This window comes from Schistosoma haematobium, chromosome ZW, assembly GCF_000699445.3.
Source record: "Schistosoma haematobium chromosome ZW, whole genome shotgun sequence".
Taxonomy (NCBI): Eukaryota; Metazoa; Platyhelminthes; class Trematoda; order Strigeidida; family Schistosomatidae; genus Schistosoma; species Schistosoma haematobium.
In genome coordinates this window covers 13,051,362-13,073,344 of record NC_067195.1, presented here as the reverse complement: position 1 = coordinate 13,073,344, position 21,983 = coordinate 13,051,362, and the positions used below count along the sequence as shown (strand labels likewise).

The 21,983-nt window shown below is 41.1% G+C and overlaps 1 protein-coding gene across 3 annotated transcripts in view; it reads right to left on the bottom strand.

The window, feature by feature from the left end:
* Window positions 1-17,717, bottom strand: part of CNTN5_3 (Contactin-5) — a 31,976-nt gene extending 14,259 nt beyond the window's left edge. The window contains exons 1-7 of one of the 3 annotated variants that reach the window (XM_051210440.1): window positions 17,549-17,717; window positions 17,372-17,516; window positions 17,226-17,337; window positions 16,857-17,191; window positions 16,378-16,818; window positions 5,939-6,154; window positions 4,498-4,790 (exon numbers count right to left, since the gene is read on the bottom strand). In XM_051210440.1, the coding sequence (XP_051070433.1) occupies window positions 4,498-4,790; window positions 5,939-6,154; window positions 16,378-16,442 (574 nt within the window). In that variant the 5' untranslated portion in view covers window positions 16,443-16,818; window positions 16,857-17,191; window positions 17,226-17,337; window positions 17,372-17,516; window positions 17,549-17,717. Of the gene's footprint in view, window positions 1-1,328; window positions 14,076-16,377; window positions 16,819-16,856; window positions 17,192-17,225; window positions 17,338-17,371; window positions 17,517-17,548 lie in introns of those variants that run through there. The other 2 variants (XM_051210441.1, XM_051210442.1) reach the window with 2 other exon arrangements.
* Window positions 17,718-21,983: the final 4,266 nt, after the last annotated feature.

Sequence of the window (21,983 nt, the reverse complement as noted above, 5' to 3'; positions counted from 1 at the left end):
CGTCGTTTGGCTTTTCGAAATGCACCAGATGTGATGCAAAGAACACGTTCGTCTATTTATTAAGCTGTCGGTACACTTAAGGTTAATATGTTTTGTACTGTCTGGAAGTTTTGAAATATGGCCTATGAGACTAGAAAATATGTGTAGCTTACTAACATTTGATCATAGACACCTTTGAAGTATCAGCTGTATATAGTCGGACCACCAAATGCGTAACACTGAGTTTGGACGTAGGAAAATAGGTAAAAATGGCAAATCTATTATAATTGAGAATGTAATCCTTCATTGATTGATGTGATGACATATGTTACATGTAACAATACACCGTCTATTCGTGGACATTACTACATTGGCCAGTGTAAAAGTAATATGAATAAAGACTAACAAGTGTCAAACTGAGACTTAGTAGGAGTCCATAAAACCACCGACTGTTGAACTGAGGCATGTCGACAAGAGTAGACTCATTGGTTAGTGTCTGTGAGATAAACGCAATCAATTGTTGAATAGCTCAGGTGACACGAATAGAAGTCTGTCGCAGTATTATATATATATATATATATATATTATTTTACCATTTCTTTAGCCTGAATATTATTTTGGATATTTTACTCTTCGATAGTATACCTTCTTTACTAAACCATATTATCTGTTTTTAGTTTTTACTAACAATATTATGAACAGTAGTTTTACTTTTCTGATTAAAACTTTGGTAATTTACTTTCGCTATTCTTATGTGAAGTGTGGCAACTCGAACTGATGGACACATGTGCCAGGTTTCGTGTTGCGTTTGCCTGACCAACGTTTTAATACGTTCATGTTACCTATGATAATGAATATGGATAACGACTGATTAGTTTAAAACTTATTTCCTTGGCCTATCCCTTTTCAAAACCAAAGTTTGCAGTGTTAAATATGTAACTACAAATGAAAATAACTAAAAAAATTTGAATGATCTACAGTTATGTTTGTCAAGAAGGCATATAGTATTCTGATGAGGTGATTTATTGAGAGATCTGGATAAAATTATTGATATGGCTTTTAAGTTGGACAAGTTCATACTAAAGTACCGGTGAACGAGTGAAATCAAAAATTATTGTATAATATCCTCTTGAAAACCTGGAAAATAAAACAAGCACTCCGCTCTCGTCAATTCCACCTGTAGCCCTTCTAGGGGAATTGCCGGTTCCAAACCCAGAAATAGAGTGGAATTAAGCATGGAGTCAGCGAACACGTCCCATAGAAAACGATCTTGTTAAAAAAAGCTAACCATAAAAAAATCACGTAAACCGTTAAAGCCCGGCCATTGGAGTTGTCGGATCTTCACTCACAAGAATAATGGTGCCTCATGGTCAAAGCCGAGATTCTTCGAAAATCACGAGGCCGATTCCCCTTCTAACAACCAGAGCAACAATCAATGTGGGTAGGTGGAATGTTCGGACAATGTGGGAAACCGGGAAGATCAACCAAATAGCTACGGAAATGAGGAGATACAACTAGGCAATGCTCGGAATCAATGGGACCCATTGGACTCAAGCTGGAAAGAAAAGGATAGATTCTGGAGAGATGCTGCTGTACTCTGGTCACGAAGAACGAAATGCTCCACACACTCAGGGAGTTGTTCTGATGTTGTTCAAAGAAACACGAAATGCACTTATTGAGTGGGAATCTCATGGACCCAGGATCGTCAAGGCATCCTTCAAAACAAAAAAAAACAGGGAATCATAATGAATCTTATCCAATGTTAGGCACCCACCAATGATAACAACGACGACGATAAAGATCAGTTTTACGAGAGGCTGCAATCAACCATAGCGAAGTGCTCAGGAAAGGACCTGACCATCCTGATGGAAGACCTAAATGCCAAAGTCGGAATGGACAACACCATGTATGAAGATACCATAGGACGACATGGACTGACTGGGAGAAAGAAACGAGAATGGTGAGAGATCTGCAAATCTATATGTATTCAACAAAGCGGTTATAAGAGGAACGATATTCCCCAACAAACACATACACAAAAATACACGGGTCTCACGGGATCACACTACAGGGAACCAGACCGATCACATATGCATCACTAAAAAATTCAGAAGGACGATGGAAGACGTGAGAATCAGGAGAGGAGCTGAAATAGCCTCAGATCACCACCTGGATGTGGCCAAAATGAAACTAAAGCTAAAGAAACACTGGACAATTGGGGAAACAGCATAACAAAGGTTCAATACAGCCTTCCTGCGAGATACTAACAAACTCAACGGACTCAAGATAAATCTCAACAACAGGTTCCAAGACTTACAGGATCTACTAGAAGAAGAAGACAATACTATGGAGGACAACTGGAAAAGGATCAAAGAAGCACTAATCTCAACGTGTCAGGAGGTTTTGGGTAGCAAGAAACATCATCATGAGGAGTGGATATTTATCGAAACCCTGGACAGGATTCAAGAAAGGAAGAAAAAGAAGACAGCGATTAACAACAGCCGAACACGAGCAGAGAAAGTTAAAGCACAAACTGAATACACAGAAGCCAACAAGCAAGTGATGAGGAGTATCAGGGCCGACAAGCAGAAATACGTGGAAGACCTAGTAGCGATAGTGGAAGAAGCTGCAAGAGATGGAAATATGAAACAACTATATGACACAACGAAGAAACTAGCATAGAGATATAGTAAACCAAAGACACCAGTCAAGGACAAAGAAAGCAAGACAATCACTGAGATTCAAGAACAGAGGGACAGATGGGTAGAATACTCCGAGGAACTCTTGAATAGGCCAGCTTCACTGAACCCGCCGTCATCGAGGCAGCACACATGGACCTTCCTATAGATGTCATCACATGAACAATCGAATGAATCAGCATGGGCATCAGACAAAGGAAGAGTAGGAAAGCTGCAGGTCTTGACGACATACCACATGAAGCACTGCAGTCAGACAGAAAGATGACTCTAAAGATACTCCACGTTCTATTCAGAAAGATATGGGAGGAAGAACAAATGATAACAGATGGAGAAAACTACATCTTCAATAAATCAATAAAGGAGATCACAGCGAGTATGAGAACTCAGCTTTGGAGACATCACACTACTGTCGGCACCAGGAAGCGCTTTCAACAGAGTGTTGTTGAGTCGAATGAAAGATTCAGTCGACGCCTACCAGCTTCGAGACCAACATCCCGGATTCCTTAAGGATCAGTCGTGCAGAGACCAAGCTACAACACTACGGATCATCGTTGAACAATCAATTGAATGGAACTCATCACTATATATCAGCTTCCATGACTACGAGAAAGCATTTGACAGCATGGATAGGAGAACCTTACGGACTCTTTTTCGACACTATGGTGTACCTGAGGGGATCGTTAACATCATCCGGAATTCATACGACGAACTTCACTGAAAAGTTGTGCATGGAGGAAAGGTGATAGATGCATTCCAATTGAGGACCAGTCAGAAAAGTGTGCTTAGTCTCCGCTTTCTCTTTCTTCTGGTGGTCGACTGGATTATGAAGACCTCTATATCTGGGGTAAGCATGGAATACAATAGACAGCTTGGATGCAGCCAGACGATTTGGATTTCGCAGACGACATAGCTCTTCTATCTCATACACACGAACAAATTCAGGTGAAGACAGACAGTGTAGCAGAAGCCTCTGCATCAGTAGGCCTCAACATACACAAGGGAAAAAGCAAGATATTGAAAATCAACACAGAGAACACCAAACCAATCATACTTGATGAAGGAGCTCTGGAACAGGTGCACAACATCATCTGTAAACAAGGAGGATCCGATGCAGATGTAAAGGTGAGGCTTGGCAAAGCGAGAGTGACATTCCTACAGTTGAAAAAGATCTGGAACTCAAAACAACAAACAAGAGGAAATTAAGAAGAGATGATGGAAGTGGATAGGACATATGTTGTGAAAATCATCAAACTGAATCACGAAACAAGTGCTAACTTGGATCCTAAAGGGAAACAGAAAAGAGGAAGACTAAAGAACACACTGCGTCGGAAGTTAGAAGCAGATATGAAAAGGATGAATAACAACTGGAAACTACCGGGAAGGATTGTCCAGGACAGAGTTCGATGAAGAATGCTGGTGGGCGACCCATGCTTCTTCACGAGGGGTAACAGGCATAGGTGAGTGCTCTGGTCAGAAAGTCGCGCAAATAATAAATATAAGTAAATCGAAGACAAAAACTCACTGGATTGTAAGGATCAACAGGTGACCTTATATGGTGAATACATTTTCAATAACTAAAAATTTATAGTGATTTAAGCTTAACCACAGAAAAACCAGAAGTAATGAACAATCGGAAAGCCTTGTCATAACAAACTATTGATGAGTATTTTAAATTGGTAAGTTTAGAAACAGAAGTAATGTAAAACTGCTTTTAGGTAGACTCAAAATGAACTTTATAATTGAATAATATCTTTAAAGAGGTGTACGCTTCATAATCTAAACTACTTAAATCATGAGTGATAAGTTCGTGTTAACCTACCATTAAGGTCAACATCAATGTATGGGAATTTGTCAGAAAGGCCCATACCAAGTTCCTTGGAATAACAACTCTTGGTATTAGATGGAGTAGATATCTTCAAACAATCAAGATATCTCGCAATCGATTTTAATATGAAATTGGCTTCAAAGCATAAATCACAATTGTCACCTTCAAAAGCGATACTGTTTGCAATAACGAAATGGATGCCAAAGAAGGACCACAGATAAATAGGCGGTGTATAAATATTGTCTCCAACATCCCGGTGAAATCGATTATTCAAAAACTCATTAGTGCTAAATAAGAAAACGAAATTTTTTTTACCATCTTGATCAAATTCTACGTTGACACAGCAGCAGTAAATTTGAAATCACACAGAAATACAAATTGTGTGAGATAAGCTAGTAAAATCATAGGAAATATTTAAAGTTTAATTGGTGTTCAGATTTTCTTCAACTGAGTTACCACGTATTTTAAGACGACTAAAATTGCCTGAGGCGTCTGAAGAGGTAAGCATTCGCCATCGATTCTGAACTTATTAGTTTAAATGGACAGTACCAGCTGAAGGATCTTGACCAAGTGTTATCATCAAATTATGGCATAGTTTGACGTGAAATGCTTCTCCTTCTATAAACAGCTACTTTATAAGTTTTATTTTCTCTATATATCTAATACAATCAAATATACCTTACCTCGCAACCATTGTCATCTTGTGCTCCCAAATGCCCTGATACGGTTGAGAATGGAGAGTCCGCTCTCCCTCCCGAAATGACCACGCGTATATAGCCTCTGCCAGGGAAGTCCTACTCATTGCCTTCTCGTGGAGGGGGTGTTGTTTACGAAAATGAGAGGACGAAAAGCGAATGTCTGGCGCCTTAACCGGATTCCAAACCAATGGTGCACATGGGCTCTAGTATCCTGCAGGAACAAATGGCGTATGAACCAATTGTTGGTCATCGGCTACCATGGGACTGCATCTCCTAAAGTTGCTCCATCGCCATGTGGATTAGACCTTCAGCTCGAAGGCTCCGGGTGTGGCCCCCTAAGAAAGTCACCTGCTTCGGTTTGCGCACCCGGGCGGTATCACATCCCACACATAAATCAAGCGACTTGTGCAGCGCATATATATTCGGTGGCCCTTTGTACCAATATTTATGTGTTCAAATAAACAAATAAAGATTATCGTCTTGTCCTTTGTTTATCTTTAGTATAAGGAAGGTAGAAGCAAATCTAGAAGTCGGTATTGTTTGATGCTGTCATATTCAGGGTATTTTCATACCAATAAAAATTAAAGGGATTGGTAGTTTGAATACTGGGTTCATTGGATTTAAAACAGTGGCTACACAACTGACAAGTATTGTAACTAACCTTACGTACGATGCGATAAGAAATATTTGCAAACAAAAAAACTTTGCATAACAATTAATTAAGAAAGATGACGCACGCATAATGAAACCCAATATCATGATTGCCAACAACGGTTTTAACTAATGTTTTCGTTTTATCATGATGAAAAATATCGCGAAATCTTCCCACCAAATGGCTGAAATCATCATTTGTAGCCCATTTCCCTTCATCCAAAATATCTCCTAATATTATAACGGCATTAGGATTATGTAAATATAAGGAAGCTTGGAAAGCACGCTTCATTTGCCAATCCCTAGAATCATAAAGGCGAAATATAAACACTGAATATTGATTCAGCATCATAGAGTTTCATTAAAATATCCTATTTAATGTTATATTAATGTTTTTATGTTACAATAATAAACAGATAATTCATGGGCAGTTCTTTCATTTTTATTAGTTTGATGAGATTGTTCTGCAAAAGAATGTTGTAGATAGTCAAAAGTCTATAAATCCTGTATAGTGAACCAACAATGATGCTCAACTAACCAGAGATGTTTAGTGATTGAAGATGGATAATTCTTCATCTATTAAAAGAACTATTTTTTTACTCTGACCCCGACGTATTAGTATATTACCTCTATAGTACTCTCAGGAAAAACTAAAAACATCTTTAGTCCCTGTGCTTTAGTATAAGTAGCGTTTCGGTAGAAATAATTATTTAACAACCAATTTTGTTATTAAATTTGGTACCGAAAACTTCAGTGACTAGATTAGAAATTGATTTCTTAGCACAAATGTTTGAGATGGGTAGTACGATCATTTTGTAACTTAAATATGTGATTAGAAATTATTAAATAGGTAGCATCCAAGATGTTGACTGTTAATGAAGTTTGTCTGTTACTTTTTTAATCACCCATCATAAGTCACTACATTTTAGGCTTGAGATGTGAAAGAGACGTATGTTGTACTTTTGTATACTTTTCAAAGAAATATCTCAGTAGTTACGCAATAATCTGCTAGATATACCTGATGTGTGAAGACCAATTATATTATCCAATTGCTTAAACTTTGGTAAATCAAATGGTACTTCGACCAGTGATTTAATAGTTGAAAGTCAAGTAAACAAACCGAAGGTTGTCAGTGATTATTTTTCTTATAACAATGGGGTATGAGAATTTTAAGTGAAAACTCAAAAGTTGACGTAGTCTGAGTAACATGTTAACATTACTGATAAAATATATTTTCTTTGGACTAGATACGCTTACTAGATACGTCAGTACTCTGAATGATCTAAAAAAATGAAAATTTTACGAATAAACATGAATTTCAAAGTCCTGAATAGTTATGGATGTGCACATTTTGGTGTAAATGAGAGGAGCACATAAGACGATGTGATGTTGAGTCCAATTGTGAAATAACTTGGTCAGTGCATGGTACACATTAAGGACGTCAAGTCTTATATTACAGGTATTTGAATTTTGGGAATTACTTATAAATTACTGTCTCAACAGAAATGTACAATATTGGTTTCTAGTCACGGATGATGCAAGATGTTTACATATAAGTACCTCCACCATTCGTTATATACTTACAACCATATATGTATATAGTTTCGTATATCTTCAGTAAGTGAACATGTAGTAATTCCAGGCAGGCAGAGAACTAATGTTGTTTGATAATAACTAATAATGAATATGTTACCCTGTCATAGACAGCTCTCAAGCAGTCTACAATTTCGAAAGGCAAAACTGAACATATACATACTTAATATTTACATTCACGACCGTTGTTGCTACCTTGACGTGGTGGTCGGGCTTGCCTATCGTGATGAAGCAACCGAGCTATACTGACTGGAACAACTGTTCCTCAAGGTCCTACCACGTCAGAAAGGTCGGTTAAAGAGCGGTAAGACTAAAAGCAACAAACTCAAGGTCCGAAGGCGAAGTCGTACTGCTGACTGTACAGAGGTGTGACAGCAGTAAGGTGTTTCCTTCAGACAACTAGCATGACAGCGATGCTGCCTTCCCACAAGAAGGGGTGGGGTTAGAAAAGGTCGATCCTAAAAATGCACACCTCGCCTTATCCCACGGATATCCATCTCCGGAGGTAAGGTCTCAACAAGTACGGAGCTAACACAAAAATTGCCCATAAAAAGGTCGTGTGAGACCGACCTCAAGCAGTTGTACCTTGGGCACTGCGGTCACGCTCCCAGGTCACTAAGACCACTTCTAATCCGATTTCTTTTTCAGGTACCTCCAGAAGAACCCTTCCACGGTGTGGGCGACCGGGAAGTGATAACCGCCCTCATAGCTCTAACAGCACTCAAGACCACTGTATTTATAATCAACCTCTCTCTTCAATTCCTATTATTCCTCCTACATCAACTTGAAACTCTAAACTTCTTTTTTCGGCTTCCCCCCTCAAGTGTCACCATAGTCAACGATTCTAGTGCTCAAAACACTGTCCCAGGTCTACTGAAACCTCGCTCCACACTACACATTGGAGCCTTCAATGTACGCACCCTATGTCAAATCGGTCAGCAGGCTTCCTTGGCTAGAATCCTAGAATCTCGTACCATTGATGTATGCTGTGTCTCTGAAGCACGCATACAGGATCCCAGTGTGGTCATTCACTTGACCTCACCTCGACAACACGGAGAGCCAACGAGATACACCCTCCGTGTATCTGGTGACCCGATGGCCAGCTCTCGTGGACTGACAGGAGTAGGGATAGCACTAAGCATGAGGGCGGAACAAGCACTGTTAGAGTGGATCCCCGTCAACAGTCGTCTATGTGCTGTTCGGCTAAACGGCTCCGTAAGAACTCGGAAGGATAGGGACACACGTCGTTGCCTTTTTGTCGTTTCTGCCTACGCTCCCACCGATTGCAGCCCAGATGAAATGAAAGATGGATTTTACAGAAAGCTATCTGAACTTCTTCAGAAAGCTAAACGTTCAGACATAGTACTTGTAGCAGGTGACTTTAATGCCCAGATAGGTAGTTTAAACTAAACAGAAAGGCATTTAGGTGAGTATTTTAGTATGCCGGCACAACGAACAGATAATGGTGATCGTCTGCTGCAACTATGCTCAGACAATCGTCTATTCTTAGCAAACACAAATTTTAAGCATAAGGAGAGACATCGTCTAACATGGCGATCCCCTACACCAAACCAACGATGGACTCAAATAGACCATATTGTCATCAGTCATCGTTGGAGAGGGTCGGTAGAAGATTGTCGCTCATTCTGGAGTACCTGCTTGGACTCCGACCATGCCCTAATACGGGCACGCATCTGCTTGCGCCTCACTGGACGCAAAAAGCCACATTAAAAAGACCAATTAGAACTGAGTTGAGTAACGAGAAAACCAAAAATAGGTTCCAGGAACAACTGAGGTCACACTTAGGTAGTTCTGAAAACGAGGCTGACCCAGATGTTGCCTGGAAAGTTATACAAACAGCTGTGGAAACAGCAATGAAATCTATTAGTGACTTAAACCACAGAGTTACAAAGAACCAGTGGATTTCTTCAAAGTCTATCACACTGATGGATTCTCGCAAACTCGTCCCATCAGGTTCCGAACATGATGAAGAGCGACAACAAATCAGATCTAGGTTAACCAAGAGTCTAAGAAACGACCGTGAGCAGTGGTGGGCAACGAAAGCAGAGATGGAAAAGGCGGCGACTATAGGGAACACAAGACAGCTTTACAGACTAATAAAAGAAAATGGAACTAATAAGTCAAGTGTAAGTGAGATTATTTCGGAAAAAGACGACACTCTCATCTGCTCCCAGTCCAGACGTTTAGAACGATGGGCGGAACATTTTAGGGAACAGTTCAGCTGGCCTTCAGCGACTCTACAACTACCCTCCATTCCCAGACAGTGTGAATGGAACATTGAAGTAGGTCCTCCAACTCTAGCAGAAGTTCAAAAGGCTATAGTTAATCTGAAACGAGGAAGGGTAGCTGGTCTAGATGAATTGGCTCCAGAAGTCTTTAAGGATGGTGGTCCAATTTTAGCGCTTAGGTTGACTAATATTTTAGCTAAGATCTGGGAGTTAGACGTTATCCCATCTAACTGGTCACAATCACTTATCGTCCTAACAAATAAGAAAGGGTCAAAATCATCTTGTGACAACCATAGAGGGATTAGTTTAACTAATATAGTATCTACAATACTAGCCTCGATAATTATCAGACGCCTAACTAAGACTCGTGAACTGCAAACACGAGAGAATCAAGCTGGCTTCAGACCTGGTCGTGGCTGCATCGACCACATATTCACCATTCGTTAGGTTTTAGAACACAAGCATGCTTATCGACGTCCGACAACGATGGTTTTTCTTGAATTAAAAACAGCATTTGACTCTGTAGACTGAGAGTTTCTGTGATACCCTGTCATTGAAAGGCGTACCTCAGAAGTACATAAACCTTGTAAAGGCTCTTTACTCGAACACTACCAGTCGAGTCAGAGCTTATGGCGAGCTGTCATCACGGATTCGAAGAGCTCGCTTGGCTTTTGCCAACTTATGTCACCTATGGCGAAGGCGAGATATCCGTCTATCAATAAAAGGACGAGTATACTGCGCGGCAGTCCGTTCTGTTTTAATTTACGGCAACGAAACATGGCCTTTAAGAGTAGAAGACACCCGTAAGCTACTAATATTTGACCACAGATGCCTTAGAAATATTGCTGGCGTCTGCTGGGATCACCGGGTAAGCAATAGTGAGGTTAGACGCAGGGTATTAGGTAATGATGGTAAATCAGTTGATGAGGTTGTGGATCTTCATAGACTGAGATGGTTGGGCCACGTGTTACGTATGCCCGAACACCGATTACCACGTCGTGCAATGCTAACGGGTGTTAGAGATGGTTGGAAGAGAATTAGGGGTGGCCAAACCAAAACGTGGCATCAGTGGTTGAAGACACTAACCTCTATTCTGAGCCATGTTGGTAGATGCAGACTACTTGGTTAGGGTCCGTGTGACTATCGTAACCAATGGTTGGAGACTCTTGGTGATATGGCTCAGAATCGATCACAATGGCGTAGGTGTATAGACTCCCTGCGGTATGGCAACCTGGACCGATGCATATATGTGCCTGGTCTTAAGTTGTAGCTGACTGACTGACTGACTAATATTTACATTATTTGTAAAGTAGTACAAAAAGCTCAATGTTGTGATGTTCTAATGAGTGGTGACTGTGATAAGACAATCAGATTTATCTTGATATGATAGTCTGATAAAAGTAGTGAAAACATTCAAAAACATAAATCTGGTTTCAAAGTCCAACCTCCAATTACTGACTTACGAGTCACAGAAGAAACCTTAGATTCAGAAAGCGGAACCGTATGTTATTTATTACACAATAAAGCTTGTTTGCGTAAACACAGACAGAAAAACTATGTTATGAACTTCATTTGTGAATTATGAAAGTTACGTTTCATAGGAATTTTGTAAGAAATACGCTAAATTAAAATGTATTTTTATGGGAATTTCGATAAGCTTTAACATTTCACATTAACCACGCCGTCACACAGATCTGCAAAGTTTACGAAAGTATTACAGGTAGCTGTTGACAGAATAAACTATCATGTCTAGAGTAATAAAGGGGGTTACTGAAATGGTGATAACTAGGTTTGAAACCCTGAATGATACCACTTTGTCAGTCTTAGGATTTACAATCACAAACGATATCATTGATAATATTCTGGACTAGATGTTTATTAATATATAGTAAGTTGGGATGTTTTGATGATTACAGTAGTCAGGGTAGTTCTTATGAGCAACCCTTCCCAACAGCTCTATTTCAGAAGCCGTCCCAAGGAAGCTACACTTTTTTAAACTTTCAGAGTCGAGTTTCGTGACAGTTGATCGAAACCACGATTGTTTACTGTCGTTGATTCTGATCATTGTTCTGTGGACCACATGTATAACTAGATGAGTTCTACTAAGGATTGATTATCATTACTTTTTAAAGCCATTTAAATGAATTACTCGTTGTTCAATCAAATACCAGATTGCATAAGAGGAAGAGACAAACTGGATTTTTGTATGGCCGAGGCCAATCTAAGATAATTCCTCTTTCAATTGACGGTCTTGTCCCGATTTACGTACACGACAGTTGGATCGTACCAATCGTGACAGGACGACCTTGGAGTTTCTTAGTTGATGTGCAGCAATTCCAACAAATAAATAAAATACAATCGTGTTTCCTAAAGCTAAGATTGGCGGGGCCCCCTGAATGCCCTGGCACGGCCGAGAGTGGGGAGAGTCCGCTCTCCCTCTCGAAATACTCTCACACGGCCACGCGTATACAGCCTCTGCCAGGGAAGTCCTACTCATTGCCTTCTCGTGGAGGGGGTGTTGTTTACGAAAATGAGAGGACGAAAAGCGAATGTCTGGCGCCTTAACCGGATTCCAAACCAATGGTGCACATGGGCTCTAGTATCCTGCAGGAACAAATGGCGTATGAACCAATCGTTGGTCACCGGCTACCATGGGACTGCATCTCCTCACGATGCTCCACTGCCTTGTGGGTTAGACCTTTAGGTCAAAGGCTCGGGGTGTGGCCCCTAAGAAAACCACCTGCTTCGGTTTGCGCACCCGGGCAGTATCACAGTCTACACACAAATGATGAACTCTCTATGTCTATGGAAATTACTTTTCTCGCATCGAAAAACAATCAATTGATTCAAATTATTATCATTACAATTACTGTCATTATTAATACTATTATTATTATTACTATTATTGTCATTATTATTATTATTATCATTATTATTATTATTATTTACTACGACATTATTCACCCTCTTTTATACTTACAAGGAGGCTCGTCTTTGGTGGAAATTCGACCGTATCTAAACGTTCTCGAGTCACTGTCCGGTTGAAAATTGTATGTTACCACTGAATATGAGTACTGAAGCAGTTTTAATGAAACCACGTGCAACATTCAAACTGGCTGCCTTCAACGTTCGCACGCTTATGCAGGTCAGACAACAGATAGGGCTGGCTATGTCTTTGGAAAGTCTTCATATCGATGTCTGCTGTCTATACAAAACCCGTATTCAAGACTTTAGTGAAGTACTACAAATTCGCTCTACATCTGTCACTTCGAAAAGCTTGTTTTACGTGCGCTTATCCGGGGACCCTGTGGCATCTTCGTCTGGTCTTGCTGGCGTTGGTGTCGCACTAAGCGCTAGAGCTGAGGCAGCACTAGTCGATTGGATCCCAATTAACAGTCGGCTATGTGCTGTTAGATTAGAAAGTTCCATCAAAGTGAGAAGAAATCGGCGTGAGAAACGATGTCTTTTCGTCATCTCTGCCTATGCCCCGACAGATTGCAGCCCGGATGCAATCAAGGATGAGTTTTACCACCAGTTAACTGTTCTTCTCCAGAAAGTGCGTTCGACAGATATTGTAGTACTAGCCGGAGATTTGAATGCTCAGGTCGGGCGTCTAGGCACAGAAGAGAGTCGTTTAGGTGGCCGATGGGGACTCGTTGGTCGCAGGTCGGATAATGGGGACCGTCTACTGCAACTGTGCACAGACCACAACCTGTTTCTGGCTAGCACTAATTTTCGGCACAGTCATCGCCGATATGCTACCTGGCGTCATCCCTCTGCATCTCAAGCCTGGACTCAGATTGATCACATCGCGATCAGCTACCGCTGGCGTGGTTGTGTACAAGACTGCCGCTCCTTTTGGAGTACCTATCTGGACTCTGACCATGCTTTGGTCTGCGCCAATCTTGCCTTACTTTTCAGTGGACAACGAAGTGACCGCCATCAACGGATTGATATTAGCAAGCTGGTTGCAACTTCTGTTGCAAGTAAGTATCGAACCGAGCTAGCCTCTAGGCTAGCTACCACTCCACCGAAAAGTATAGATGAGCATTGGTTGCAATTGCATGACGCCATGAAAATGGCGGGTACAGTCAGTTGTGGGTTCGCGAAACGTCCCGCTTATAAGCACTGGGTTTCTTGAGGTTCCTTACAACCCATTGAAGCCCGTCGGTCTACTCCGGGTGACCGTGAGTTTGACCACAAACGAAGGATGTTACATAAGGAAATTGGGCAAAGTATGAGTAAGGACCGAGAAGCCTGGTGGTCGGAGCGTGCTAATGAGCTAAAAGCAGCAGCTGCATCTGGTAACTACCGGAAGCTCTTCCAACTCATCCGAGCCACTGGCAGCAAGAAGTCTGGTGTGAGTGAAACAATCTGCGAGGATGATGGGATGCCAATCACTAACATCCATCGACGTCTTGGACGATGGGCAGAATTTTTCGAAGGGCAGTTCAACTGGCCTGCTGCTCCGGCAACATCGGTCAGACTGTCCTGCCCTCCATGGCCGGTGACGACTGATCCACCAAGTGAGGAGGAAGTCCGCAAGGAACTTCAACTCTTGAAACGTTACAAATCACCTGGCCCAGATGACTTACGTCCAGCTCTTTTTAAAGATGGTGGTGACATTCTGACTAAGGAATTGACGACATTGTTTACAAAGGTTTGGGAGCTAGAGAGTCTACCAACGTCATGGAATGAGTCGATAGTTGTCCCTATCTTTAAAAAGGGTTTACGTCGTTCCTGTAACAACTATCGGGGATAAGTCTACTTCCGATTGCGTCCAAGCTATTGGCTTCCGTCATTCTTCGTAGGTTGTTCAAAACCCGAGAAAGATTGACTCGCGAGGAGCAGGCTGGGTTTCGTTCTGGTCGAGGATGTATTGATCATATCTTCACCCTCCGCCTAATGTTAGAACACCGCCATACTTATCAAAGGCCAACAATCGTAGTGTTTCTTGACATCACGGCTGCCTTCGATTCGTTGGACAGGGCTGTTCTCTGGGATTTTCTATTGAAGAAGGGTGTGCCTGAGAAGTTTATTAACATCTTATAAGCCCTATATAAAAACACCTCAGGCAGAGTGAGGGCATACAACCACCTTTCTCCATTGTTCCATTCGAGCAGTGGGGTTAGGCAGGGTTGCCCAATCTCACCATTCCTCTTCAACTTCGCCATCGATGACATTCTGGAAACAGTTCTGATGGATGTAAGTAATGGCGGTGTGGATCTGTTGCCTGGAGAAAGACTTCTCGACCTTGAGTATGCGGACGATATTGTCTTACTGTGCGATAATGCCCAAGGCATGCAATCCGCACTTAATCAGTTGGCAATTAGTGTCCGTAGTTATGGTATCAGCTTTGCACCTTCGAAGTGCAAAGTACTTCTACAGGACTGGCAGGATTCCAATCCTGTACTCACCCTGGATGGTGAGCAGATAGACGTAGTCGAGAAGTTCGTGTATCTGGGTAGCTGCATAAGTGCTGGTGGTGGCGTGAGTGATGAGATCAATACACATATAGTGAAAGCCAGAGCTGCTTATGCCAATCTTGGCCATCTTTGGCGCCTTCGTGATGTCAGTCTGGCTGTAAAAGTTCGGATCTACAACGCGTCGGTGAGAGCAGTTTTGCTCTATGCTTGTGAAACCTGACCTCTCCGAGTTGAGGATGTTAGACGACTCTCTGTGTTCGATCATCGCTGTCTCCGAAGGATTGCTGACATTCAGTGGCAACACCATGTCAATAATGCAGAGGTTCGGCATCGTGTGTTCGGGCATAGAGACGATAACCCAATTGGTGTCACCATCTTGGAACACCAACTTCGGTGGCTTGGACATGTTCTCCGAATGTCGTCTCAGAGAATTCCACGTCGTGCATTATTTGCCGACTCTGGGACTGTTTGGAAGAAGCGGAGAGGTGGTCAGTGTATGACATGGTGTCGTGGGATGAAAGAAAGCTGCAAAGGACTGGCTTCTGTTGGTCCTTCACGACTCCCTGGTTGGGGTCTGAGAGATGGTGCTACACAGTGGCTATAGACGTTATCAGATATGGCTCAGAATAGAAGCCAGTGGCGATCCTGCTGTAACCTTCTTTTACTTTCTTCATAAAAAGTGGTTGTGTCTCCCTTACCTGAAAGATTTCTTCTGATTGTACCTTTTCGTTCCGTCGTTACTACCACACTACCTTACTCCAATCTCTTCGTCATTGTTCTCTTTTTCTTTTGCGCTCCTTAGTTTTTTTTTCTACTTCTCCTCGACTTCTCATTGTTTTGTGTGGCGCATATATATTGGCGCTCTCTTGTACCAATATTCATGTGTTCAAATAAAATAATAAAAATAAGATTGGCGGGGTAATATCACTAGCTATCACAAAAGGATTAGTTTTATTGACTAATAAATATTCCATCGTTCCGTCGAAGTTATCGCAAACAAACTACAAAGTTTATTGGCATTCCAACAAGCCAGTTCGATTGAAAGATGTTGATGAACTTATGGACACTCATATCTAGTATATGGTATTATATTACTTTAAGTTACCAAGTACTTAAAACTCCTGATATTGGTCGAAACCTACTCACTTATCGAAGAATCTTAAATACAAAAAGTCTGACACATTTAATTTTAAGTCATGCAACAAAACGACTACGGGGGCCACGTAAATATTTGTAAAGATAATAAATGATTCAAACCTTCTAATGCGGTCGATGGGGTGACCTAGAACGTATCCGACGAGATGTGTGTCTGCAAGTACCATTAGATTGACAATCGCAGCGTCGGGATTTTGTATGTTTTTCACACTAGCATTGGGTGGGTCGGGCCAATTACAACTGTATAGTGTGAAGTAATAAACAAGATATTCACACACCCATATTAAAGCAGCAAAATACAAAACCAAGTGCCACCTTCCTTGAAATATAATAAGATTATGAGTTTCTGTAAGAAATCGGATGCCGAACAGTCTTCTGGTATTCTAAAACAAAGAACAGAATTTGTTTACAATTTAGAAGACAAAACAAGAATGAAAAGTCTTTATTATTGTATCAAAGTTTATTTTGACATATATTTGTAGTAGAGTTCTCCAACATCATAGATCCCAATAAACTTCCAACCATCTTCTTTCATGTGATACACTGTAAAAAAAAATTTATAAGTTACAGAAAAAACATACGGTTAACAAATCCACCAGACGCTGCATCGCGGTGTGTTGCATGAAATATTGAAAGCCTAGCAAGTTCATACGCATCTTCATCATTCATTTCATATTTATAACCAGTATCTAAAACACCATAGGCATAGGGACTTCCCGATCCCACAGAAAACAGGTTTCCAGGGGTTCTGTTGCCATCAGTATCAACATAATATATACCAGGTCCATTTTTGTCCCAACCAACAATAGTTGTACCAATACTGAGACCCATTCCCTTGTAATTGTAGACCATATTGGCCAACAACTTTGACGCGGCGGCGACGGATATCCTTTCCTTATTTCGCAGCTCAAACAACCTAAAAAATATAAGTATGAAGTTTTAGGCATCACCTGCAATGCTTAGCCAAAACGCGCTCCCAGAATTGGCAGTCCGCGGCACCTCCAGCCATGGTTCCAAGGAGATACTTGTTGATCTCGATTATTTTCTTAGTAGTACCAGAGGCTAGACAATGAATTGGGAGTATCAGAAAACTCACCAATATATGATCCAGCTGTTGCACGCGAGTCTGTTGCAACGATGACGCCACCAGAATATTTGAGTGCAAGAGTAGTGGTACCGTGTAAAAAATTAATCTTCGTTTCTTTGCATTGTATCCCATATTCTATCGGTTGTAGGTAGTTCTAGGACCCTTATAGTAAGCCAAATTCAATACCTCAGTTTTTCGACTCCGGTAAAGATCAACCTCCGAAAGATGAGTACACACATTTCTTGATTCAGGATCTTTTCCTAGACTATTCACAGTTTCAAAACCAGTTATATCCAACAGGGCCATGACAAAGAAAGTGGGACGTACAACTTTGTATAAGCGCCAGATTTCAAGCATCAAACTTTACTAAGCGGACCAGGTGAAATTTTTGTTACTTGGAGTTTATGTTTGACTACTAAAGGACCATTTCAAGTTGCGATAAGTATAATTCTTGCGATTCTACCTCTGGAAACTGAGGGACGAAGACAAACTAGTTAACAACAGGAAATGTTGAGCACGAACGCTTACAGCAGTCTTTAGCGGTAAACCCCCTAAATATGTAGTTCAGCAAGTCTACGACATTGATGCTAACCCAACTAGTTTTGCTGGACAAACTTTAGCTGAAGGCTCTTTATCACAAGTCCTCACTGAATCCTGAGTCAGTACGCCGTGCTACGGGTCCCCTGAAAATAATAGCCATCATAGACTGAACGCTTCTCAACATATCAGTAGTCTACTAAATATTTCTCCGGACCCCTTCATTTATGACTTCTGACTTGATTGTGCTGGTATCCTTCGATTATGAAGGTGTTACGTGTAAAAGTACTGTCAAGCTCGGAATACGACGCGCGCTATTAAAAAAGGACAGTGGTATTGTTTGTCGTTGAGTTAAATTTACCGTTTTGATCATAAATTACCCATCAAGACTACTGTTTGATTTTTAATTGAATTTGTTTCAGTTAAAGTGATCTTTTAATTGTGCGTTTCAGTCTTGCTTTTGTGTATTCATTGCATCAAAGCATACTTGCTCGGCTTTGACTTCATTTAGTTAGTGTTTGAGTTTTTTACATATCCACTTTGTGTCAACATTTTTAGTCAATTTTTAGGATGACCGGCTCTGCTCACAAACGTGGACAGCCGTACTGTCTTTTCCCTGTGGAAGAAGGAACGCAATGTGACGAGTGTAAGAATTGGTTCTATAAGGCGTTTACCCGCTTAAGACCCATTGCCTATAAAAGGTGCTCAAAACCTAACTCTTATTGGCTTTATATGTTCTGTTGTTCTAGAAAAACAATGCTCACTCGAGAGACAACTAGCCACCTGGCAGTGGCTAGTAAAAAATTGGCGAGGGCTGAACTGGTAACATGGGTACTGATATTGAAGTTTGAGTCAGCGTCGTAAGTGCTGTCACAGCACTTGCCAGACACCCAACTGTGCAACATGCAGTAGAGCTTTCTATCTCAAATCAATTAATGAGCAATACGCCATTAGATATTAGTGTACAAGTTACTACAGCAGCTACCGATGATGCAGATAAAAGCATTACCGTCCCTAGTTGTTCCAATGTGGATGCAGTGACTGATGGGAAATGGATGATGCGGAAACGTAGAAGAGTAGGAAAGGTAGCCAAAACTAGCACTGTTTAGTTGAAAAGTCCTTGGTGGACTCACATTCTGCGTGTCAGATTACTCCGCCGAAGTCCTAAAGTAATTTCTCACCGAACATTGTTGTGAGTCATGCGCTCGACTCCCACGTTAACAGTTAACAGGCAGGATCTGACATCACGGTCGATAGCCGTGAACACGGCTTTCGAAGAGGCTAAACCATTCCCTAGTTTAAATATTTGGACTGCTAAAAGATACGCACGCGATCTGCAGTTAGAGGAATTTGTAATCACAAATGTGTTGTCTGAAGAGGTTTCAGCGGTACACATCACGAAAGTATTAATACTCGTAGATGAGTTGGAGGCGAAATCTAATCAAGAAGGATCTTGAAGTCGGTGCTCGGGTATTTCGAAGAAAGAGACGTAATATTGAATAACGCACACAAGACTCGTGATTTAAATATTTGTATCCGACCGGATGGGTCGCTTAAGGATCGAATCAAGTGGAAGAATGTTCTTACAGAGTTAAGAACTCGAAAGCTAAATGGCGAAACCTGAAGCTATGGAAGCGTAGTAAACACTTCTGGGACTTATTGTTGTCGACATGACACGCACCATTTAATTGTGAATATCAAAAAATCCGGAATATATGTAAAAAGACCACAGTTAAATCCCGTATTACTTACGATCGAGAGTTGACATATGATAGCCGTGCTTGTCTAAAACGATTGTTTTCGTATGTTAAACGGCGAACAATACGTAGTGATGGTATTCTTCTGTTACTGTTATACGAAAATCCAGATTTACATACAGAATCAGATCGAGCAAAAACTGAGACTTTCTCAAACTATTTAGCGAAATCTACTCCACATGCATTTTCGCAAATAATTGTCCCAGTCACACCGAGTTATCAGCCATAAGATCTGTACATGTGAATGAGGAAACTGTTTTTCCATTGATAACTAATTTCAGTACTTGTAGGACACCGGGCCCTGGCGGGTTATTTTCACGACTGCCGTCATCTCTTGCGGACATTACTTCAAGACCGCTCGCGACGCTCCTCAACATGTCCCTTTCACTCTCTCAACTACCTGGAGATTGAAAGACGCTATAGTCGATCCTGTATTTAAGGATGGTCAGAGACAGATCGTATCTAACTATCGGCCTGTCAGTCCAAACAGCATAGTCGTTAAGTTACTTGAAAAGATAATTCTGGTTAAGCTACGACTTCACAGTTTCGCACAATCTGTTAACTCCCGAGCAACACGGGTTTCGTAACGAGCGTTCACGCTTGAATAAGTTACTTATAGCGAGAGAAGATTGAACAGCAGCCATAGATAACGGTCTGTCTGTCGATGTGATATTCATAGATTTTAGCAAAGCGTTTGACAAGGTTTCACACTTATGTCTTATGCAGAAACTCTTGAGCTTCGAAATGACAGGTGCTGTACAAAATGGAAAGGAAACTTCCTGTGTAACCGCAGACAGAGAGTGAGCGTCAATGGAACGCTATCCGAACGGAAGCCGGTCAAAATAGGTGTACTCTAAGGCACCATCTTAGGCCCTCTACTTCTTCCTCACTATGCCAATGAATTAACGCTGTTGCTTAGGTCGTCGACATCATAGTTTGTAGATGATGTAAAAATCCGAAGAAAAACAAGAAAAGGGTTGATAATTTCGATCTCCAAGCTGTCTTAGACGAATTAGTTAGATGTGCTTGAGGTTGGGGCTTAGAAGTTAATTCTAGGAAGAGTGTACCCATGCATATCGGACACGGTAAAAGTCGCCATCATACATTGATGGTAAATCTCTTCCACACGTTCAAGAACTTAAGAGTAATAATATGTCATAACTTGAAACATTTACTCATTGCAACGCAGCTGTGTTATGGTCACTTGGTCGAGCATTCAAATGCTTTGAGGAGGAAATGTTTCGAATTTTATATCCCACCTATGTAATACCACACTTAGAGTACTGTATCGAAACAGCTAACCAATGTCTGATAAAGGATAATAACTCACTTGAGCGTGTTCATCTTGTGGGAATAAAATTAGTAAAGCGTCTTTCTAAACCCCCTTATGATGAACGTTTAAAACGCCTAAACCTTTTCCCTTTGTCGTATCTTAGGACGCGAAGTGACCTTTTACTGACGCTTCGTATCTTTAATCATAATTTGCTCCCTCCAGCATTAATGATCTCCGATGTTCACAAATCGCGAACTAATAAACTTAAAGTGAGGTCCCATCTTTCTCATCGAGTGATCAATGACTGAAACGCCTCACTCGAACTAGTAGTATTAGCCCAATCAGTGAATATTTTCAAGGAGAAGCTGGATCTTCACTGGAAGGTAATCTGTCAGGATTACCACAACTTCGCCAACCTACTATCCTTATTATTGAAGACTGAAGATCCATAGCATCTTTAAATCCCTCTGAGTGTCTAAAGAATTAAAGTGAATGACGAATTTCTTTTCACAAAATTCAGGGAAAGGTGTCATTACTATTTCATCTAATAGGAAGCTTCACAATTCAATTTTTCTATCAACAGAAAAGTTTGCACGAACTTATCTTTTTCATGTTACGTTCTACATGGATGTCTTCTTTGGTAAGGTTTAGTACCGAAATATAATAATCTTATGTTCGGGTAGAGAGGATTACTAGAGATATGGTGCGTCTTCATCATATCCCTTTTAACCTTCTTATGTTGCGATTTTCACAAGTTCAGAGCTTTCAGGAGAGCTGAGTGGATCTATTGGGGGGCATCTATTGGTACCACAAGAACTTGTAACAGCTCAGGTTGGTTTCTCGCAACCAGATGCACGTTTTGCCCATGTGCATATCGATTTGGTAGGTCCTTTACCACGTTCAAACGGTTTCAATTATCTTTTTACACGCATAGATCGACTTACCAGATTCCCTATAGCCATCCCGATAGCGGACATCACAGCGGAAACAGTAGCCAAAGTTTTCATGCAGAACTGGGTAACCATTTTTGGTACACCCATAACAATAACGACGG